This window comes from Cynocephalus volans, chromosome 15 (genome assembly GCF_027409185.1).
Source record: "Cynocephalus volans isolate mCynVol1 chromosome 15, mCynVol1.pri, whole genome shotgun sequence".
NCBI classification, from domain to species: Eukaryota; Metazoa; Chordata; class Mammalia; order Dermoptera; family Cynocephalidae; genus Cynocephalus; species Cynocephalus volans.
The window spans coordinates 28,235,591-28,261,003 of NC_084474.1; the positions used below are offsets into that span (position 1 = coordinate 28,235,591).

General features: G+C 34.0%; 1 protein-coding gene across 8 annotated transcripts in view; it reads right to left on the reverse strand.

Moving 5' to 3' along the window:
- Positions 1–25,413, reverse strand: part of EYA1 (EYA transcriptional coactivator and phosphatase 1) — a 294,815-nt gene that overhangs the window by 145,128 nt on the left and 124,274 nt on the right. For 4 of the 8 annotated variants that reach the window (XM_063079207.1, XM_063079209.1, XM_063079208.1 and 1 more), the window contains exons 2-3: positions 7,886–7,935; positions 6,184–6,311 (exon numbers count right to left, since the gene is read on the reverse strand). In XM_063079207.1, the coding sequence (XP_062935277.1) occupies positions 6,184–6,307 (124 nt within the window). In that variant the 5' untranslated portion in view covers positions 6,308–6,311; positions 7,886–7,935. Of the gene's footprint in view, positions 1–6,183; positions 6,312–7,885; positions 8,132–13,044; positions 13,159–18,908; positions 18,926–25,413 lie in introns of those variants that run through there. The other 4 variants (XM_063079214.1, XM_063079212.1, XM_063079210.1 and 1 more) reach the window with 4 other exon arrangements.

Here is a 25,413-nt window from a genome sequence, read left to right on the forward strand (position 1 = left end):
CCAATTTAGATACCAGTGGTACCAATTATAAGCCATGTGCCTTTAACCTTGGCATTTGACTTTCTAAGGCTCAGTTTTGGAGTTTTTTTTTTGTGTGTGTGTGTGTGTGTGTGTGTGCATAAAATAGGAATTGTACTGTGGAAGTGACTATTATCTACATATGGTATGATGGTTAATAGATACAGAGCACTCTGTAAGCCCCAAGTATGCTACAAGTTGTATGTTACATCCTCACAGCAAGCCTGATGTAAGTTCTGCTATTATCCCCATTTTACAGATGAGGAGACTGAGCCACACAGAAGCTCACTTGCTTGAGTTTATACAGCTAGCAAATAGTAGAGCTGGGATTTAAACCCAGTCTCTCAGCCATTATGCTGGCAATCTCAAAGGAATTTTCTGAAAATAATGAAACAAAACATAGAGAATGGTCAGCATAGTGACTAATAATGAGTTATTCATAAACATTAGCCATAATTAATTAGCAACAGGCATGTGAAAATTATTCCCATATATACAACATAGGCAAATATTAAATCCTAACAAATTATCCCGTTCATTCTTCCACAGCTTTTGCTTAAGAATAACTCATAAGTGGCCAATTCTGTGGTTAAAGACAAACAATAAAAATGTCATTTAGAACCTCCTTAACTCACAATGTCACCTAATTTTCCAGAAACTAAAGTATGTGCAGAATGTAAACAATAAAATTAGATTACCATGTTTCTATCGACAACAGAATATTTGACCACAAATATATAAATATAGCCTGTAAGATGAAGTCTCCAAGCATAGTTTTATATACATCCATTCTGGTTTAGATATTTCTTGTAAATAAGATTTCTTAAAAATATTCCAGTTGAACTGTATTGAGATACCATCTAACCCCAGTTAGGATGGCTAAAATCCAAAAGACTATGAACGATAAATGCTGGCGAGGCTGCGGAGAAAAAGGAACTCTCATACATTGTTGGTGGGACTGCAAAATGGTGCAGCCTCTATGGAAAATGGTATGGAGGTTCCTTAAACAATTGCAAATAGATCTACCATACGACCCAGCCATCCCACTGTTGGGAATATACCCAGAGGAATGGAAATCATCAAGTCGAAGGTATACCTGTTCCCCAATGTTCATCGCAGCACTCTTTACAATAGCCAAGAGTTGGAACCAGCCCAAATGCCCATCATCAGATGAGTGGATACGGAAAATGTGGTACATCTACACAATGGAATACTACTCAGCTATAAAAACGAATGAAATACTGCCATTTGCAACAACATGGATGGACCTTGAGAGAATTATATTAAGTGAAACAAGTCAGGCACAGAAAGAGAAATACCACATGTTCTCACTTATTGGAGGGAGCTAAACATTAATATATAAATTCACATACACACATACACACACACACACACACAAATCGGGGGGGGGAGGGAAGAAGATATAACAACCACAATTATTTGAAGTTGATACAACAAGCAAACAGAAAGGACATTGTTGGGGGGGAGGGAGAAGGGAGGGAGGTTTTGGTGATGGGGAGCATTAATCAGCTACAATGTATATCGACAAAATAAAATTAAAAAAAAAAAAAAAAAAATGTCATTTAGAACCTCCTTAACTCACAATGTCACCTAATTTTCCAGAAACTAAAGTATGTGCAGAATGTAAACAATAAAATTAGATTACCATGTTTCTATCGACAACAGAATATTTGACCACAAATATATAAATATAGCCTGTAAGATGAAGTCTCCAAGCATAGTTTTATATACATCCATTCTGGTTTAGATATTTCTTGTAAATAAGATTTCTTAAAAATATTCCAGTTGAACTGTATTTTATTAAATTAAAATTACAGTGAGAAAAACAAATACAGATAATTTACTAGCGTTCTAAGCTTTGTAGAAATAACAGCTTAAAAGTAGATCTGATATTATAAATTTGTAAAATTGAATTAACCTATCATTCTAAAACATGCAATGCACAAATGAATTTCAAATGCTGATAATCTAGCCACCTAATTTGAGATTGTATTTGTTATCACCTTGGAAATCAGATATACCAATTCAAAATTACTATTTGAATTACCATCAGAATTCCTGAAACCCTGTTTGTAATGAAGATTCCAACTGCAACACTTGAAGACAAATTTATCTGTTTTAATACTAGTTTAAGCTTCTTCTTGAGTTTGAATCCAAATTGACAAAAGAGCAAACTCAGAATTAGATCTCTTATTTTGCTCGCTAACAACTCCTTTTTGCCCGTTCCCACTCACTAACCCCAGCCACCCCAAAATAAACACTCAAACTAGCAATATATGAAGACCAATCTTAGGCTCCAATGGATTTAAGACAACCAGAGAAAACAAAGGTGGAAAGAATCACTGCTTTGCAAACAAGGCCTTAATTAGGTACATAAATAAAAATCCCTTTACTGCTACAGCCCTGAATCCTTCTGCGGGAAGGTTTCCCAACTACTTCTCACACTTAACACAAATACCAACACAAACCTTTTACCATTTAGAGGTTTGAACATATGCCCCAACATTAGAAATCGTCTCAGAGTTGATGCTGTCTAACAGAAGCATCACCAAAAAGCCTATTTCTTAAAAATTATGCTTTAACAATCCAATAAGAAATTTCTATTCCATCTTGTCTTGAAAGACTAAGGAAAACAGTGAAAAGAAAGGCACAGTTGGTGTTTTCATCAACATCCATTAGTCTCCTCCAGGTCAAGCTTTAACTGTTTAATAGTAACCAAGACATGTATTAATTCACTTGAAAACATACCACTTCTGACAGTGCAAATCAAGCATTCATTTATGCTATTATTTTATATTTTTATTTATATTTCAAAGATTTATAAACTGGATGAAACCAATGGTTAACTGTAACAATAATGATTCACACAGAGGCCAGAACAGATCATAAAAATACAACCAGCTGAAAGTTTTGAAATACGAAACATTCAAATCACTATTATAACTGAAGAACATTTCATCTAGGAAATAAAAAAAAAACCACAGTACTTGAGGCTGTAGTTCAGTGTCTTTCTGTCTTTACCCCTTACATGAACCATGAAAATAGGCCCTAGCCTGTGAGTACAGAACCTACAAACACCGAGTCTCAGGATCATTTGGCAGCAGACTTAAGAAGAAACTTAATATTCTCTGCCGCTCCATTCCATTCCCTTCTTGTTTGTTCTTCAGATGAAGTTATGGTTTTGATACAGGAGATTTTCTTGTTTTCTTAGCCTCATTATAGGGACAAGTGGTGGCAGGAAGTAAAAAATGGCTGAGATGACAACCTATAGAAATGCAGGCAAAGCCAACAACCGTATAAACCAAATGGAAGCTTGTTGACCTGATGAATTTATATTGGGCTGAGACTATTTTCAATTGGGCTGCAGAGAAGTCACTTATATATAAATCATGGCCTACGTAGCTGGAAATAACTGTTGTGGAGGTAGGGGACGTGACAGATATTTTAAAGAATGTTAAATTATAATGAATTCCTTGTTTTTCATTCCTCTAATTCATTGGTAAACACTGCTGGTTTCCAACCAAATAAGATTTCAAGGAAGAAATAAGAAAATCTATAATGATCATATCCCAGGGAAGCTTGTCAGATATTAATGAATTCACTAATTTTACACTTAACTCCTCTAGTGGTGACAGAGAGGAATGAAACAAATACATTATGGAACATACAAGCAGCATAATAAATTGATTCACAGACTTAATAACCTAGAACTTCCTGATATTGTTTGGATTTAAATAGGCATGTAACATGGATGATGAATAAAGTTTGGGTCCATATTTTTAAACTGCATACTAAAATCAAACTGGATATCCCAGTAGATTGACAAAAATTCCATTTATTCTCTGGATAATTTATACTGATACCTTCTAACTTTACTTTCTAACTACTACGACCCTTGCAAAGTATACCAAAGAAGAATTCCTGGAAACAGGGTGAGACAAGTAACAGTGGATTTATCTGAAATCAGGTCTAAAGAAATCCATTTCTAAGACATAAGACAGTGAAGTTTTTTTCTTTTTTTTTAGGATAAGAAATTATTTCTAAGTATTTCCCAGATTGAATGATTCAGGAGATCGCATAATTATCTAATATATTTTATTATTTCAAACTTATTTTAGTTATGCAAAAATCTAATAACATAGAATATTCCTGAATATGAATATGATATCAGACTATAAAATGTAAGTATTTAGAAATATATTATCACTCCACATGCACTTAGGAAACAAACCACACATCATTCACACAAAGCCAGCCAAGGGGGCAGGTCCCAAACACACATTGTGTTTCAATACTATGTGGTGCTGATTTTGTAGGAGACCACTTGCTTGTAAAATGTTAAGAAGATGAAAACTTCTTACCCTTATTACATTTCTTCATATACAAAAAAATTAACTATCGGTACTTCATAATTACTCTTCCCAATATGTATCAGTATCATCTATTAAGCACAACAGTTTAACACACTAGTCTTCCTTATTTTTAAGTTACTTTAAATGACTGTCTTCTCTGGACTTTACAGTGATGGAGACGACTGTTAAAGGTTTGCACTCTTGTCCCCCTTGTCACTCCCGCTAGTGGCTGACCCACACACTGACGCTCACATGAGGCCCACGGGTGCAGGACTTGTGCTGGTCTGTGTGACTGTATCCACACCCAGTCTGCACTCAGCAGCAGAAATGCTTTCACCTGAAGCCAAATTCCAAAAGGAAAAAGGACTTCCTTTATTTGCTCTATAAAATCTACTTACACACTAGAATTGCTCTCATATAAATAATTTAAATTTAACTTTGCTTATCAAAAGGGGAAGAAAAAAGTTTCAAATGAAAAGGCACCTTATTCAGAGATTAATTTTTTTGCTAGATCAGCAAAGTTTCTACTTTTGACAGCGACTATTCTTCATAAACACTGGAAGTGAACGTATTTACACTAAACGAAAAAATACAAAATAGTTACATGGAAAAACCATCACTGCTGGTATAGAAATTATGATGTCTCATATCAGAAATAACTGATTTTATATTTTATCTATTATCATAAATTTCATAACCTTACAAGTTTCAAAATGCTTCAGTAATATATACTGGAACACGGCACCAAAAAGACAATAATTTTATAGCATTTAGTTTTGTTTATTTCAAAAAACTGTGTGATAAAAGATCACCATGGTGATTGGGAAATGACGGTTAGGGGTTTTGTTTATGGATGGAATTCTAACATGGATAATTCATTGAACTTCTAGTGAAACTTATGCTTTGAGTTCATCAAAGTCCTGAGGCTTAGTAAGGAATAAATAAGCAAAAAATATCATCTGTGAAGAACTAATTTTTCAATAGCCTAAGGTAGAAATAAGACAGTGTGAAATGTAACATATCCTTCAATATGATGTTTTAAAAATATAAATAGTACCTAAATGACTGTGCATAACAGGTAGCAATACATACATATAACATTACATGTTTAGATTTAAGTATATATGGATTAAAGTAGGTATTTCTATTCACATAAAATTCACCTAAACATTAATATGTATTAATTACATAGAAATAATAGTACTATGCTTAAAGTACACTATTTAACCTTTAAGATAGTAAACAAATTTTGTGTATATCTTCCAAATAAGGTTGCATATTTTGTAACTTTTTTTTTTTTTTTTTACTTATACTTTTATGGCCAAAGTCACTAAAACACTAGACACACAAATTATGTCACTGATATTTAGAAATGATCCAGTCCAATGTTTACATTTAAACAAACTCAGTTATATTTAGTAACAAAAGGGGAAGTAAAGAAAATAATTTTAAGTTTTCATTTCTCATACAGCAAAACAATGCAAACTGATCCTGTTCTGTGGACATGATCGACAAGGAGATAAAACACACTCAAAGGTTAAAAATGTGCACACATATATATATGTGTATATGTGTGTGTGTGTGTATAAAATAAAACCTATGTAATGTTACAATAACCTAGTAAAATGCAGCTCCTAATCATGAACACTGATTCATAAGTCAAATTACCGAAAGGGGAAACACAACAGTAGTTCCATGGATTTGACAACTGAAATCATAACCACCTAATAACAAAGTGCATACTGATGAAGAAACAAGGTGCAAAGGAAACAGTGAGAAGGCAGACACTCACCTTCGGTGCCATTGGGAGTCATGGAATTACTATTTATATGAGAGTTATCGAGTTTGGGACCACTGGGGGATTCACTACTACCACTCAGACGACTATGCGGGCTGGTTAGATCCTGCATTTCCATAGACCTAAAGACAAGAAGCCTTCCATTGGACAGATGTACCAAATTCATAGCACTACTATTTAATGCGCTAACGACTTGACACCTTCTTTGAAACACGCTCACACAAAAGTCACATTGTATTTATTTTCTTAGACTCAAAATAGTTCATTTTGCATTTTGACTTCAGTTCATCCTTTCATTATATTACTATTAAAGCTATCACTTGCCTTACCTATCCAGCCAAATATTCATATGAAATTTTAAAAATTCCCTTTTTTTGGCCTGTTACATAGTTTATCAAGTCACAAGGTCTAGTGTGAGACAATGACTTTATTTTAATTTTCAAAGAAAAAAATGCAGTCATGGTTTTCTTTTACATTAAAAAACCAAAGAAATTCTTTTTCTAAAAAAAAAAAGGCAAAATATGTAAACAGGTATAATAGAAATATTACTCTTCTATGGAATCTGTTTCATCTAATAAATTAGCACTAGGGACTCCCTTATAATTTACCACCCAATTGTAATTTAATGGGTCTCCAAACCAAATAAAACACTTGAAACCTATAGTCTAGTGACAGGGAATGAGATAGTCCTGATGCATGTGTTTACTCTGGCAAACTACTTAATTGTTCCTCTGTTTCCCTTGAAACAAATGCAGCATTAAAACATTATGATGTCGGCTCACTTGTTTGCTTTGTGGATTACATACAGCATGCCCAATTGAAAAGGGGTAAGGCCAACACACAGTGAGTCCCCACGAGCATTAGCACTTAGAATACCTCAGCTGTCACTTACTCAGGGAAATAAGAACAATTCTACCACAATGCTACAATTCTGCAGTTTTACCAGATAAAATGTTAATTCTCTTCTGAAAGTTCTTAGACTCAGCAGTTACTTATTCTATAAAAGGTACAAAAGCCAGTTCTCATGTTCACAATTTCAGGACTACCTATTTAATATTCTATTAATGAAGAGAGGAGAGGATTTACTTAAAGTCACTAAAAACAGACCTAGATACTGTTCTGGTTTCTGACAGCCAGGTTTTTATAAGCCTATGGCCCATTCAGTTTATCACTTTATTTTAACCTTTATGTGTTTTCCTAAAAAAAAAAGGGGGGGGGGAGGGGGTGAAATTACATATATGAAACTAGTACTATTTGCTCCTTACCTTCACCAGGTCAATAAAAGCTATCGTCATTTTAATTTAGAGGCTGAACTTAAATCGACTGTGGATATCAGTTTTTAAAACAGCTTAACATGAACCATTTTACTTCTAAAGTCAGTTTTTACTTCCAGATTTTCTGAATCCAAACTAGAAATGGTTTAAAATCCAATTTCTCTCTCCTAATTCTCAATACACATTCCCAGTTTTCCTAACACCAGAAACTATAGACCATAATCATTTTCAAACTGAGGCTCCTATTCCCTTTCCACATACTTAAAATTTTTTGCAAGCACACACACACACACAAATTGTTAAGTAATTTCCAACCGAGGCAGTTGCTATTAATAGAAATAATTAAGAAATACTAGACAAAAATAGATGCGGGTCACAGAAAGGTAATCTCAAAAAATGTCAAATATCAACAATATTCTTACCTGCAACTTGAGGAAACAGCAACATCTGAACTGGTTTGAGATGTTTGCACCTGTGATCGGGGGTAAAAAAATTAGAAGCTGTTACTCTGCTTCAGTGTCAGCTCTTAATTATACAGAGCACATGGCTGAGAACGACAATGCTCTCCTTTAACCAAAAGAGAAAAAGGAGGATACTGCAGCAGTGAAAGGCATATTGTCTTTAAGTTGAGGTCTCAACTGTTGTTTCCTCCTGCAGGTCTATCCTCCTCCTCCCCTTGTCAGGGGGGAAGGCAGCCAAATGACGGGATAGTGATTCATCACTGGCCTATGACAGCTGCAAACGGGATTACCCCTCCCCCAATCAACATGCAAAGCAGCCTTGCCCAGGCAGCTTGGAAAAGGTGCTTGGAAAAAAAATAGCTATTAACAAAATGAGCATGTTTCACAGCAGCAGTTCAAGCAGTAATCCTCCAGCATCCTCAGAAGATCTTTCATCTTCTGTTATCACCAGCTGAAATAGAGCTCCCGCCCACCCCTTTGACTCCTGACAGTTTCTTGTGCTTATCATGATGATTTTCTCCTACATTTACTATTTGTCATTTAACATTCACAACAGCAGCTTCTGGGCAACTTTCAGGCAATGCTGGACTAATTATAAATGGCGAAGGCAAGTTTTCATACCCAAACTCACATCACTGAGCAACGTGCTTCTTTGCCCCTGCCAATTTAAAATTCAATGAGTGCTTATTCAGCTCTGCCCGGTAAAATAGAAAAAGTAGTTCGCTTTTTGGTGAATTTTCTATTCTTTAAGCCGAGAAAGAGAATGGACAGTTTAATAATCAATTCAATATAGTCTCTTATGTATCTAGATGAATCTGTATTTTGGGACTTCACTGAACAACTTAACTAATGTGCAGGCTTCCATAGTCACTGTCCTTCCAGAGGCAGCTCAAACTGCCGGCAGGTGACAAAGCTCAGGTGAGGCGAGGCTGCTGGCTTGCAAGCTCAGACTAACGCCTGGGCAGCAGGAAAGAGCATTCTGCACAACGTTTAAAATGGCTCAGAATTCCCAATCTTTGATGTGCATTTCCATTCAACCTGAACTGACATCAATTAGGGTTACAGAGCTGAAGCATCTCAAATGGCATTAAAGTTATCCAACCAAGCATCTTCCGTTGAGTCCTGTTATTGTTTAATTATGATTTATGAAATTAAGAAATATTATCTTTCTAGCAAGAATAAAGCATCATTAAAGTCTAAATGTCTTGGTATAATGTTACGTGAAATTTCTAGGTATGGGTTTCTATAACATGTGCTGGACGAAAACCAACTTTTAAAAGATGCTTCAGTATTAAATAAAAATTAAAATTTAATGCCCGCAGATATGTTATTTTGTGATAACAGTCTGGCTGCTGCAATTTTTCTTAAAATTAACATTCTCATACAAGATTAAAATCAATGTTCTCACACAAGATTAAATTCCTGTAGAAACTGCGGCAATATATCTCAAGGATAAATTTCCTCCCCCTCCCCCCACTTTTATACACCTGGAATAAATTATAGGTGAGAACTAACTTAGTTTTAAGAACTCTCTTGGCTTAATTATGTGAAAGAGTATAGTATACTTTCTGTTAAATGTGAAAATACATTTCCATTTTAACATTAGCTAGAAAGCATAATCTTGGAAATATAATTTCAGTTTTATTGTATACTTTGAAAGTTTGGTTATATTTATATTTGAGGATTAACCTATCATATTTAAGTTGCAAAGTCCAACTGTTAATAAATAAAAAATGAACTTCAGAACAAGAATTATTCTAACACATTTCCTCACTGAAAAAAATGCATTTTCACAACCTATTTTTTTTTTTTTATGCAGGTTCAACTCAGTCTCTACTCTACTTTCATACACTACAATTTTTGAAAGTCCATATCCATGATCTTCATTTCATTAACTATACTTCAGATATATTCTTTTGTCTCAAGGATTATTTAAACCATGTGTTGTGTGTTACTGTATTTAAAAATGACTCTTTAATCAAAATAACTTTAAAACAACTAATCCTCACTTAGGCTGGTCAGCTGAATCCACATCGTGGTCCAGGAAAAATAAATCTACTCTCAAGAATGCGAATGCAGACAACAATTAGACACAGATGTGAGCAAAATTAGTTACAGTTTACAAAATGCTACACTTCACATGCTTTTAGTTTTTTATGTGTAGTACAAGATTACAGTGTAGTCAGGAAACATACTCTTACAATGACTTATCTAAAAAGAACACCTATTTTTCATTGGTGTTGATTTTCTCTCATGTTTGACAATATCTCTGGACGTTTCTATGTTTTAAAGGTCTAAAACCATAATGTGTTTCAAAAATAATTAATTAGTAATATTTCTGGTCAAAAGAAAAAAATTGTTTCATGATTTTCTGAAAAGTGCTGTTAGGCATTTAGCAAGCTCACATTTTCTGCTTTACATCCATAAACTTAACGTTTCTTTTCTTCTTCGAATCTGATATTTTTAATTCATATTCTTCTGAGTGCAACGATATTTCCCATAACATTAGAAATGGTCATCTTACATTACAATGAAGTCATTTCACTTTTGTGCTTTTTAAAACTCTTTGTATAGAATATCTGTAGTAGCATACTGACAGAATTGTGAAAATATAAAGAGAAAAAAAGAACGTCTTAGAATATAAATTCAAGAATCCTAAACTAGTAACTTTGACTTCTGATTAGTTAATGAGGTCTTTTAAGTTTGCCTTTTTTCTAATTAAATTTATAATTCTTCACAGATGTAACTTTTGTTGATGTTCAATTTGTCTCTCTCATTTTGTTAAACCTCACATAGTACTTCGCCAATCCATTGAATAGCCACATTAAATCTGTTAATACCATGCTCTTCAACCCCAGAAATTATTTCCAGAAGGCAAACTTGCTTTGAGAGATCATCAAACAAGACTTAAGGTACACATTTTATCACATTTTCCCTACCACAGAGCTCAGGATGCAGAGCAAAATTCATGACTTTTGCACTGTTTATTATACTTTGCTAAATTACAAATCAAAAGCATCTGACAGAAGATCATGTATGAAGCCAAAAAGTTAATAATGTTCTGTGAAAAGTAAACTGTAAATGGAAAGGGATTCTAAATCTCAGCAGCACAGAGCAAATAAGATGTAGGTACTTGTCTAAATTATGGGTTTTCCATAGGTTTTTTCGCTTGCTAGAAGCAATTTTTATAAAATGACTATAATTTAACTTTTTTTTGAAACTGAAATTTTCAAAGTGAAAGTACTGAACTGAACTTATCTAAATAAATAGAGTTGGCAGGGAATCTAGTTTTGTCCAACTACAGATCAACTTGAGTATTCCCAAATTTGAAAGACAATGACAATTTTCTAATCAGAATGTATTTATTAGAAAAAAAGTCTTTTTAAGCAGGATATATTCTTGTTAAAATTTCTCTTCAATCAATATTTTTAACTATGGTATCAGTGTTGTAATAAAAACCTAAAATTTAAAAATAAAAACCTAAACTTAAAATGAACTTCTAGGGAGCGGTAGATTTTTTTTTTTTAAACATCAACACTATATTTCCTTCTTTATCAAAGACTCCATAAAATAAGTGCTTTAATACTATTGCTGATTATTTTAATGTAATATACTGTATTACTTTTTGCAGTATTTCTTTTAAAGAAAATGACAAAATAGAGTCCTCACAAAAACAATAACAAGTATTTAAATCACATTGATTCGACCTATAGCATTAAAAGATTGTTTTCAAAATTAGCATTTATTTAAAATGAGTGAAATACTTGTGATATTTGATTAAATGAAAGAAGTGATTTTATTCTCACTGTTTTTCTTCTTTCCTATGTATTCTTATAAAATAAATTTTCACATTCAAATGAAACTTTTCTTTTGAGAAAATCGTTTATCATGTCTATGAAACTCACACAGCAGTTGACTTCCATTTGGCACTCTAAAACTGAACAGTGGCTCAATTAAGCTTCTATGTCTGTCACCGCAAAGAATTTTCAAAGACTGAAAATCCATGGCTGCTTGCTCAGTTACTGAACACTTTGGGCCTTAGGAGAACTCAAGCATCAAGAAAATCACATTTCAAATATTTGATAATGCAAAAGCATGACTATTCACGTGTCCATGTCCTCAGACCCCAAACAGTGGGGGCAAAGACTCACACAAGCATGAAGTTAGACCTACTTTGAAAGACACATTATAAAAACAATCCCAAACCTATAAAAGTACGCTATGTGTTTAACTATCAACTTTTTGTACCCCTTGCCATTACAAAAAATAAAACATAAAAACGTTTGTCTAAATTCAATGACAGCTCTGAATTTATTGAATTCTTGCAAATGCTACGGTTAAATGTGTAAAAAAAAACTCCTCCCAAGAAATATAAGCCCATGAGCCATTAGCAATTCATACACTGGTTTTGCATGTCAAATATTTTAAAAGATAATCCAAAAGTTTAAGAATCTTGATTTTAATTTCAAGGTCCATTCAGGTCATATGAAGTGTCAAATAAGTGAAAAATATCTTAGTTGGGCAAATGTTTATTATACCACCTTTTGAAGATCAGCCTGTTTAACATAACGTTTGATAATTTATGGAAGCGAATGGATTTCCTTCCTTAAAAAGTGGTATTGCTTTATTGTTATCTGTTGTCCTTTAAAATACTAAACCCTTTCTCATTTTTTCATATCAACTTGAAGTGTGTAGGAAAAGTTATCCATGTGTTTAATGGACATACATACACCGCTATATTCAATATCACATAATAATATTTGAGGTTTGTGCAGCAATTCCGAAGAGAGATATGAAGTAATCTCCCTACAAGAATATGGCCCTGTGTGATATTTATTTACATAATCATAAGAAAAGTAATTGTTAACAATTAATTTGTAATGATCCCTTAATGATTCCAATCGTTAAGACAATTTGGGGGTTAGGAATTAGACTTTTAGGATGGAACCCTGTGGCTAATAAAGTACGAGGTACAAAGTGTCATAATTTTCCCCATGCCATAATGTTTCCTGTAAAACAAATCAAAACAATAATAAAAGCGCTCCTGTTATCCTGGGCTTTGCCCACAGGACAGCTGTTGTCAGTCACCACAATTTTTCAAACAGTCAGCTTGTACTTACAGCGCTTACATCTGCTGCATCCACCAGTTTAATGTGCGCCTTCGAATTTTCTGCTTTAGCAAAGCTCCATTCCTGACATAGTTTCGCTCCTGGACCGGGACGCGCGGGGCTCTCAGGCGCTCTCGGCGGGGCCGGGGAGCGCCGCTGCGGGGGGAAGCCGGGCTCGGGGCACGGCGCCTGGCCGCTGCTGCCGGCTCGGGCTGCCCAGCGACGGAGCGAAAACGCTTTCCCCGGGCAGAAATCCGCCACGGTGGACGGCCACAGCAAAGCTCAAAGTCGGAAGTGGCACTGGAGAGTTGCTACCTCGCCCCAAACTCGGAGCCATCAGCTCCCACCGTTCTGTTTAGCGACAGCTTTGCGCCCTGCGCTCCTTCCCCACCAAACAGCAGCCGCAGATAGCATCTGAGAAGCCTAGACAAAGAAACAGCAGAACCCCATCCCTCGATTTGTTTGCGCAGCCTTGTAGGGCTGCCCATGGAGCCTCGGGGCTTTTTTCTTGTTTTGTTTTTGCAACGCAAACCACAGCTATTCTCTTGTCCTAACCTTATTGGTTTAAATGCAACAATTGAAAGGAGCACTGCTCTGACTCAACCTTGTTGCTTCAAAAAAATTTATTATGTAAATCTGCGCGCCCCATGCTATCTGAATAAACAGCTGTGTGAGAAGAACTTCTCTGAGACACTGTCAACACACACACACCCTCTTGGTACAGAAGCTACCAATTAAGATCTTTGGGGAGTAGTTACACGCTATCTTTTACACTTTTCCAAAAACTTTTTTCAGGTCCTGAAACTTGGGGAATCAATACTTTGTGGATTTTTTTTCCCTTAATGAACCTATTAACAGGTCTGGGGAATATAAAAAATAGAATGGCCACTTCCATTAGGTAGAGAGAAAAAGGCAAACGTGTCAGCTATTATCAGTTTAACAATGAAAACCTGAATGATGATTCTAAAATGATTTCTAGAATGGCGAGTCTTCAATGAACAATTCTTTGGATATGAACCAGGTATTTCAGTGTTAATATTTTTCAATGATTTTTGAGAAAGTGTTCATTTTATCTAGAAGTTTCTTTACAGCCTATTCTTTTTAAAAACATTTTAACTTGGAATCTGTGTGTGCTAATTTATAACACTCACCTGGAGAGCTGAGCTTCAGTTAACCATATTTTATGCAGATAAAAGGCTTAAATAAGATCAATGATTTAACCATTATGTTGATTTCAAATATTTAAAGAAGGCATCACTTAGGTGACTAATGATTATTTTTAATTTGTCAGCCCTATATCATAATTCAAATACAAATGTTTATTTTGATACCAGTCACCCATCATAATCAATTTTGTACTGGAAAATAAAATCTTTATGCCCTTGGATTTTCCTTAAAACTGTTTTGTCATTACCAATAATAATATTTCAGTTATTTGGTCTTTTTATTTAAAAAAAAAAAAAAAAAAAAGCATTCCCCCCACTTTTTTAGGCTCCCATATTGTTATGAAAAAAAAAAAAAACATTTTAAAAAATCACAGTAACATCTTAAATGATTTTATAAGAACTTTCCAGACCATTAGCTAATAAAACAGATAGACACAGTCTTACCTTTACTTTGCAAATTAGTAAATGAAAGTACCATTCCGATGCAAACAAAACAAAATAAAAAAGCTTCTAAAGACCAAAATTCAATAAGGCCTTTCCCACAACCCCTTCCCCCCCCAAAAGGATGCCAGTCTAAATTCCTCAGAAAAGTACACTTTGTCACACCTAAGAGACAGCATAAACTGCAAACTCACCTAGGATTTCATTTTGTATAGTACTGGTAAGGAATCATGAGCTAGTCATCTACCGTATTTGGGAAGCCAGGTCAAAAAACAGTTGATTGCTATTGGATCTGTTCATGTATGCAGCAGAAACAGAATTACATTACCACCTACAGCATTTTCTCAGACCAGAAGTATCAGCTATTCAGTAGGATAAAGCATATATGAAGAAAGTAAAATACAGCCTGTAACAGAGGTTTCTAGTGTTGGCAGATAAAATGTAATGTTACATTAATTTAATCTATGATATCGAGCACCCGCATAGTAATTGCCTTTGCAATCATATTTATTTCTAAGCCCCAAAAATATAAAATTTGGGTTGTTCGTTAGAGATTAAACCCTGTTTGAAACTTTATGTTTAGCTATTATACCCATGCTTCCCATAGTTTAAAAATTATTTTAGATATAAAATAGTAAAATATTATTTTTCTGATCCAAGAAAGATTATATTAGCAAATCCAGAATACACAAACTACACAAGAGGAATATCACGTAAAGTATGTCACTTTTACATACAAATTACTTGCCTACATTATAGAAATATTCATCATATTACATGTGTTTTTATATTGAAATTCAATTATTTTTAAGTAAACAAAATACCATTAGAGAAATGATGCATGTAATTATGGAGAAAATTATAAAAAGCATGATAAATGTAATGTGACCACTAATTGTTATGATATAGCTCATGCTTCATAATTATGTAACAAAAAGCTTAGTCATTGGCTAAAAGTAATATCCATGTACATATTTACCACTTTTCAATAGTTTCTTTTTCCTAAAGCAGAATTAGACAGATTGAAAACAATTACATGTTTACCCATAAATTTTGTCTGGTTACTACTTCTGAATATCAAATATGTAATGATTACTATTAAATACAACTTAAGCCAAAAATAAGTTATCCTATAATAAATAGCCAATATTTAAGCCATCATTGATAAGACTCAGTTTGTAGTGTAAATTTCCTATTTCTAAATTTTCACGACTGTACTTACATAACTTAACCATATTCTTTAAGGACCAAATTGTTCTCTAAATACAGTCATACAAATTACAACAGAATTTAGGAAAATTTGCTGAAAATTTGCATTAGTAAAGACGGGTAATAGTAGAAAACATTATCTGATGCATAGTATGAATAGGAGTTAAATTCATCCTACATGTGAATAGGAACTACAAAAATTTCCAATATGCTTTTTCTCTGATAAAACACAAAATATATATAATTTTACCTGGAAAAAGATAACATTTGAAATATTCAACTTTAGTGAAATGTTTGACTACCCTCAAAGAGACAATATCTTTACTATACTTTATCTCCAAACAGGCTTTATCTTACAGAGCCAGCTGTTGCCTGGATGTATGTGCCTGGTTATATAGGAGAAGCCTGCAATTTTGGTAGGTTTTAGTGCTTATATGTTAACAGAGAGTTTTAAATAAAGACATGATTACAAAAATAAACAAATGTCATATATATGTCATTATACTTATATAGAAAAGACAAGGGCAGATATAAGGAACCCATTAAAACAATTTAGTAGGTAATAACTTGGAACTTTTCTAAAACTATATGAGTAAACAATTGATTAATCAAATTAAACATAAAAAATAAATACTGAGAAAACAAAGGACAAAACACAAGAGTCCTTTTCCAAATTCCACTTTAATGATAAAGTTCCTGAATAGTTGTGAATGTTTCAATAAAAGATGAACTTAGAAGTTATTTTTCCTCTATTTGTGTTTATGTTAAAATGATTTTAGAATTAAGCTTGCATGCTATTACCTAGTCCAATGGTTTACTGACCTCTGTTTCTCTGTTTTTACAATTCTTATGACATGGTTATTTCTCAAGAATGATAGTACTGTAAGTTGCAATGTATAATTAGCACGTAAAGATCAATGCTTTTTCTTCAAAAGCCAAATCCTACTCATTATTTCTTCCACATTAACATCAATAATATCTGGAAGTGTTCAACATTTTGCCATTCAAACTGTTCAAAGTAGAATGGCAAATAGAGTCTTCCAAAATACTGTACTTCTAGTTGTTCTGCTTCCAGGTGAGTTTCTTTTCCTCACGGTCCATGCCATGCCACTACAATCCTGGCTTCTTCATGGATCTTTTGGAACCGTATCTGGATGGCTGACATGACAATCTTTGCTGGCATTAGGAGTGGTCATTTCCGTGACTTGCTCTTTCCCCACTGGCACGAGACCTACAATGAGGGTCCTGCTGCCAGTAGCCTTCTGTTGAAATGCAACCAAGTAAAACATCCTCTATTTATTTTAAGAATGATATTAAATCTGCCAAACCGAATGTCTACCAGCATTTTGCTAAATGTTTTCCATTCAAACTCCAATGTGAATAGCTTTTAACAGTAAAGTTAAGAAGGCAATTACTAACTATTAACTGTACCATGGAAAATTATTTTAATAAATATTTTCATCTTTATACCAACACAAAATGAACTTATAACCTATAACCTGACTTCCCTAATAATCACATTGGTTATTACATATGAATAGTAACCATTTATTTATGTAGGGTGAGAAACTTGTTATCCTATGTAGTAATGACAGCCTATAGGATGTTTTTTTAAAAAATTATTATTCTTAAAGAAAACTTTGAGCAGCACTTCTTGAAAGTAATAATGATAGCAAGAGCAGTGGTAGATTTTTAAGAAAAAGGGAATGAGATAACATGGGTACTTTCTCTAGAAAAGTATGACACAACAGGTTTTCTATTTTAAAATCAACCGATTTTCCAAAATGGCAGAGTTATTTTTTCTTCCTTCTGCCAAAAATATGTAAATAATTGGTCTTGGAAGCATATGTTTATTCTCAGCAATAAGCTACTTTACTTTCTCACACTGTAAAATGAATTTCTGTTGACATGAAGCAACCCAGAAAACCCAGGTTGTCTCCTCTTCAACATTTTTTTTCCTTAAGTCATGGGCAAAACTGATCTTGTCAGCACCTCCCATAACATGTAAGAGGATCTGGAAATTTGCTTTGTGTTTTCCAGGTTTCATGACAGCTGAGTTCACAGTTTTTAAATTCCTCAGAAACAATGAATAGCTCATTGAGGTAGGAAGGGAATTAGCATTTATTAAGAGCTTACTACGTGCCAGGCTCTGTGCTAGGCATTTTATATTTGTGTGAATCCTCTTTTTTTTTTTTTAAAATGGGTGTTTTTTTTTTTTTTCCCACTAAATATTTGTTCTGGAATCTACCTCATTTTTCTAGCACCATCAAAGTCACCTTTAAACAGTAGATGGAGCAATGGGACATTAAAGTCTCCTGGTTGTATCATCATTTTGGAGCAAGGTGATAGCCCATAAAGTTAATAAATCCAGAAGGGTGTGTTACTGAAATGATATATATTGATATATATCAAAATTATATATTCAGTATGGAATAAACATAATCTCTATAGAGATAACAGATTATTCACAAACACATATTGCAAGCTAGTTTGCAGGTTTAAAAATAAAAATACATTAAATGGTCAACAGGGAAAAAATGTGAGGAATCCTTTAAATTATCAGGAGATATGTTTTTTTTTTTTTCATTACTTATCAAGAAAAAAAAAAGGTGAATTATCTTCCTAACATAGGAATTGTAAATAGTCCCAACCTTTTCTTTATACTAAAAAGAAGAAGCTAAGAGCCTGAGTTTACAACAAGCAATTATATGGACACCTTGTTTCACTGTTATATCAATTTCTTCCCTTTTGCCTTCCTGAATTTCAGTTATCTAGTGTGGTACACTTTGATCTTAATAGCTATTACGTGACAAACACTTGATTTGTTCAGCAAGGAAATAATTACATTAAAATGCACTACAAGTTTCCTGATGCATTTGGAGGTATAGTTTAAATATTCAGAATCGAGGAGCTCTATTATTATTACAAAGGAATTGCCACAGAGTGGGGGGATCCCCAAACATAATAATCTATAGAATTTTTTTCTTTTTTCAAGCAGCATTAACATTTCCCTCCCTCCAGCCTCCCAAATCAGGAAAAAAAAAAAAAAAAAAGAGTAACCTCAAAAGCTGTTGTAGACAGAAGGTCAGAATTCAAAGGCTCGGTAACTCAATCCACAGTGTCCTGCAGTCACATTGCTGTTGGAAACACAACCAGAAGTGCCATTATTCTAGATGTTTTTATTAAGCTTCGTCAATAGGTATACAACATGGAGATTTCTCTCTACTGTAAGGTTTATCTAGATTCATACTTACAGGCGATCAAGTTGCCTTGGGTCCTTGAATTTTACTTTAGCATGCTGTGGCATGAGGGAAAAAGTAGACTCCTTACTACCAAGGAAAACAGTGGCTTCAGTTTGTTCAAATACTTAAAGGGAGTACCTTTCTGTGGTCAAAATCTAAACAAGATTAAATTGTTTTTAGTCTTTTGATACTCATAATTAATAAGAACGGTGTTTATTATACTGATTATTTAAATTTGTGGTTCATGTGCTTTCAAAAAGTGTAAATCTGGAAGTAGCTGCTGCTTCTTTCAGGATTCCGTTTTAACATCATCAATGATCTGGTTTACCTGAATTGCAGAGTAAAACAAAGTCAAGGATTTGGGGTTTTCTGAGTTAGTATATTTTAAATGTGTAAGATTCTTAAAAACAACACCTGGGTTAATAGGGAGTTACAAGCTGGTGGTTTGTTTTTTTTAATCAATACCAGGAAAAAACAAATAGTTTACCAAGAGGTCAGAGTGCCCATAGAGCAGCCCTCTACTGCATGACCATCATTGACAAGCCCTGCTGAAAGATCCACAAAGCCCCCATTAGCTCCAGCCTCCTGGGACTGCCGTTCACTTTCCTTCCTGTCCTTGCCTGAGAGGACGATCTTCCTCCAGCAGAGAGTGATGGAAACGGGTAAGGAAGAGATGCAGCAGGGAATTGACAAAAACACAGCAAAAAAAGAAGGAAGTTATTCAAGAAAATAATCAGAAAACCCGTTCAAGGATCCCAGCATTTTTTTGTTTTTTTTTTTAAAGAATGAGTGCCTTTGACTTAGAAATTATAAAGGAAAAAGGTAATGTTTTTAGATAGGCAGATTTTATACATTTTAAATTTACAGTACCATCACTAGTAGACCCATCTCTTTTGTGAGGAATTGTATTTGATAAATTTAAAAATAAAAACAAATATGGATGACCTGACTCACCACAAATAAATTCATTCATAATTATTTACTGAACATTATTAAGGATGAACCACACCTCTAAGCTCTCTACTTAGAATTTCCCCAAATCATACCTATTACCAACCCATGGATGACCTACCTATACTTGAAAAAGAAAAAAAAAATAATGAAATATTTCATTTTAGGATCTTCCTGAAGCAGCATATGACAAACTCGATTTATTAGCCCATCTTTCTACATTCTTAGAGTTTATGTCTATCACTGTTCAAGGCTTAAATGCTATTCTTTTCCTTATATGTATGGAATTATAAACATCTATATACAGTCAAGGGTACTACTCACTAGTCTAAAACAAATGCACTAGAGAATCGAGTTCTAATTCTGGCTTCATCTTGAGTTTTCTCTGTGTCTTATCACATTACTTACTTTCTCAAATTATAATCTATAAACTGGCTAATGATAAAAAGGATGTATGGATACATGGTTATGAAAAAGTTTACTGCCATGGGAAAGCTCTCATGGATTGTAAAATAGCAGCAGAAAACTGAATTTCAGATCAGTTTAATTAAATGAGTGTGGAATAAGGTGTCCAGACAGGGTGTGGTGACTTTCCAGGGTTTAGCACAGCTTGATATATGGGTGCTTGATAAAGTTATTAAATTAACTAATACATGCAAACTAGGCTACTGGATGTAACATGGTTCTGGTTTGTGAAAGAAAAATAATTTCCCTGAATTTTACTTGCTTCTACTTTTTCCTTTATTTTTCTTACACACTGTTATATTTTTTCCCTCATTGAAACTCTAAATCTGAACTGGCTAGGGCATTACCATCATAGGGGAGTTAGTTTCATTCTCATGTTTAAAAACATATTTTAAATACTTTATGAAACAAAATTAAGTCATTGAAACTGTGCTAGGAATTTGCCACCCTGACAACAGGAAATAACCAAACTCCATGGAAATTAAGATATTAGAACAGACCTGAAATCACTATATTCATATGATGTATATATTTGAGTCAGACAGGAAAATGGAATAAAAAGTTAAGGTTCAATTAGAAAAAAGGTACCATACACTGTATTTTAGCTATACCTGTTATATTCTTCCCTAAATACTCTGTTATCTCAAAATTAGTTCATATTTCCCTTTTAGGTTCCTAAGCAAAAGCTCTGTAAAAATTAACAAAAAGGTTTTAAAAGGATACACAATAGAATAAAAGTATTTTTAAGTAAATCTTACATCTCCTGCCATTCAGAAATACCTCATTGTAGATGTATCCACAATTCTATCATTTTCAAATTTTTCAGTTTTTAGGCTATTCAGAAATCTAACCAACCAAGTTAATTGGTTGGTCTGTCAGCCAGTAATCAGTCACTCAGTAAATATTTATCATATGTCTAGTATATGCCAGGTACTGTGGGCACCAGATGAAGCAGTAAACAGGGCAGACAGAATTCCTGCAGTTAAGAAAATTATGCTATCATGTGTGCATAAAAGAGTGTAAATAAATTAAAAGATGGCCAACTGAACATATGCATTTATTTTTGCTTTCTCTAGAAATCCTACTAAAGCAACAGAAAAAGATTTCTTTTTAAAGCATAAATCCCAAAGGACAAAGAGAGCAGGTAATAAAAAAACAGTAATACATTTTAAAAGTTAAAAAAAAAAAAGAGGCAGGCTATTAGTAACTGACTTAGCAGATCTGAGAAAGCTGAAAACAAAGTTGGCAGTGAGGAAAGCTGAGAAGCAACCAATTTCTGCCAGGAAAGCTGAGAAGCAACCAATTCTGAGAAGCAACCAATTCAAAATCCTCCCCACCCCCTACATCTCTGGAATTGGTGGTACCAGGCACCTCTGTAAGCAGAAGTAAAAGAAAGGCTTAAAAAAGGAGTACTGAGTACAAGTTAGTGTAAGGAGCAGTTAGATCTCCTTCCCCACTCCACATAGCCAGTAGAACAAGTACACTACAGACTGTAGGATAAGCCCCAGAATATGGTGAGAAATGGGGTACCATATTGAAAAGAGGCAGATTAAAAATCATTCACACACTCAATATTGGGAAAATAGCTCCCACTCCCTTCCACCATAACCTATTCCCCAGCAGGGTTCCTATAACACTGTCAGGTATATCTAGATCATTCAGGCAGAAGCCTAAAAGTGCCTTCACTAAGAATTCTGAGCAGCCCAAAAGGAAAGACCTAAGATACTTATATCTGGGGGACATTCAAGGAGGACTCAACTTGACCACACTAAAGTAAAAACCAACAAGTCCTTACACATCAATCAACTTGAAAGTGCCCCACTCTTAAATACGAGCCAACAATTAAGGATTACTAGGAGTCTGAGGAAAGCCTCTACCAAGAAATGTGGAAACCAAATGAAGAGAAAAGCAACTTATAGGAAACAGATTTCAGACAAAAAGCAAATGTCAAGAAAAATAAAAATAAACTCCCATTAATAACCCTAGATAAATAAAAGAAGATATTGCAGCCATGACACAAGAACACAGAAGAAAATAATAGTAGTAATATATATATATATTTTATATATATATATATATATTTTTTTTTAAAGAGCATCCAACAACAACAAAAAGCTCTTGGAAATAAATAGTAAGGTAAGAGAAATATGAAATTTAATAAGGTTTGGAAAATAAAACTGAGGAAATCTCCCAGAGAAGAGAGCAAGAAGGGGATGAAAATAGGAGAGAAGTACAGAAAATCTAAGAAAATGAGGAGCGGTAGTCCTGGTGGTTGAATATTCCAAATAACTAGAGCTTAAGGAAGAGAATAGAGAAAAATGAAGGGTAAAATTTAGACAAATAATTCTAAAACACTTCCTTGGACATGAATTTTCAAATTGAAAGAGCCCAGTGAGTACTCAACAAGATGGATAAAAACAGATCCATGCCAATGGATATTGTTGAGAAATTTCAGAACACTGGGAAAAGGGATAGCTAGTCCCTACAAGCTTTTAGAGAGGAAAAAACAGATCACATAAAAAGCATGGGTCATGACTTCAGACTTCTTAACTGGAACATGTATTTCTAGAAGGTAATAGAGCAATGGCCTCCAATTCCTGAAGGAATAATTGCCAATGAAGAATTTTATAAACTACCAAACATTATAACAAGTAGGAAAATTAAACATTTAAACTAAATTAAGGACATTTTTAGACAGGAACATTTTCAAAAAATTCATTTCCCAAGTATCCTTTTTCAGGAAACTAATAGAGGATATGTTCCATTAAAATAAGAGAGCAAACCTCCTTTATGAAATAGATAATTCAAATAGGAGAGAGATGAATATAATCCCTGGTGCTAATAGCAAAGGGAAATTCTAGGATAACAGCTATGCACCAGGCATGACGGTCCAGATCGAAGAAGTCAGAAGGCTCTAGGAAAGTTTTCATGAAGATGAAGGAGTTAATAGAATAATTGATACATCTGAATATATGGAAAGGAGAGTTAAACAAATAGGAGAGAGCACAAAATTGAATTATTAAAAGTAATCAGCAAACTGAATTCAACAACACATTGAAAAGATTATAATGACCAAGTGGGATTTGTCCCTAGTATCTAAGATTGGTTTTACATTCCAAATCAATCAATGTGATATGCCACATTAACAGAACAAAAGATAAAAACCATGTGACCATCTCAATAGATGCAGGAAGAGCATGTGATAAAGTTCAACATCTTTTCATGATAAAAACTCTGAATAAAATAGGTATACAGGAAATTTTCTTAGCATAGTAAAGGCCATTTATGAAAAGCATACAGCTAACACCATAATCAGTGGGGAAAAATTGAAAGCTTTCCAAGATCTGGTAAAAGGCAAGGATGTGCACTTCAACATAGTACTGAAAGTACTAGCAAGAGCAATCAGACAAGAAAAAGAAATAAAAAGTATCCAAATTGAAAGGAAAGAAGTAAAATTATCCCTGTTTGTGGATGACATGATACTATATGTAGAAAACCCTAAAGATGCCACACACACAGAAACTGTGAGAACTAATAAATGAATTCAATAAAGTAGCTGGATACAAAATCAACATCCTAAAATCAGCTGCATTTCTTTATACCAATAATGATCTATCTGAAAAAGCAATCACATTTGCTATAGCATCAAAAAGAATGAAATACCTAGGAATAAATTTAACTAAAGAAGTAAAAGGTCTGTACACTGAAAACTATAAAACACTGATGAAAGAAACTGAAGAAGATTCAAATAAATGGAAAGATATCCTGTGTTCATGGATTGGAAGAATTAATAGTGTTAAAACGTCCATACTACCCAAAGCAATCTGTACACAAAAACCCACAATGGAATATTATTCAGCCTTTTTTTTTTTTAAAAGAGTTTCTGCCATTTGCAACATGGATGAAACTGGAGGAAATTAGATTAAGTGAAGCAAGTCAGGCATAGAAGAAAAAAATACTGCATGATCTTATTTATACTGTGGAATCTGAGAAAAAAGTCAAATACATAGGAACAAAGTAGAATGATGGTTACCAGGGTCAGGGAGGGGGAGGAAATGGGGAGACGTAGGTCAAAGGGTAAAAACTTGCAGTGTAGCATGAGGACTATAGTTAATAATATCTTATTATATACTGAAAATTTGCTAAGAGCATTTTAGGTGCTCTTACCACAAAAAAATAAAAACAACAAACAAAAAAGGTAATTATTAAAGATGAAGGATAGGTTAATTTGCTCGACTACAGTAATCACTTCACTAGGTATATGTACATCAAACATCATGTTGTATGCTTTAAATATATATGATAAAAAACAGAAATCAGAATACTACATGCTGCTGTAAGAGTTTACATATGGATGTCATAAGGCAAACACCAAAACTTGATCTAACACAAATCAGGAGGAAGCCATGCTGGAAGGACGGCAGGATTGGCAGTGTTTGTGTATGTCTGTGCCGGGCTGGGAGGGAGATAACATAGTGGCAAGTCAATAGATAACACCTAAAAGTGAGAAATCAACAAAGAACAGCATAACAAAATTTGGCTGAAAATTCGAAGTGATTTTCTCTGCGAAGGGGAGAGGAAGATGAGAGGGAAGGAGGAGGCTCCCTATCCCCACAACAATTTTTACAGAATTATTTGACTTCTAAAATTATGTACATATAATTTTAATTAAAAGAAAAAGAGAAAAATAAACATTTTTCTGCTGCCATGTGTGAGCGTGTGTATTAATTATTGACAAGTAGTTAAAAATGAAATTCGGGTAAAATGTGGTAGAGAAGAACATGGGGGGAGCAGTGTTAGTCGGCGAAGGAAGACGTCTTTGAGTGGGTGTCACTTGAGTTGAGAGCTAAATGATAGAAGAGGGATATACTTGTCAAGCCTGGAGGGAGAGGGAAGCCCACAAAGGG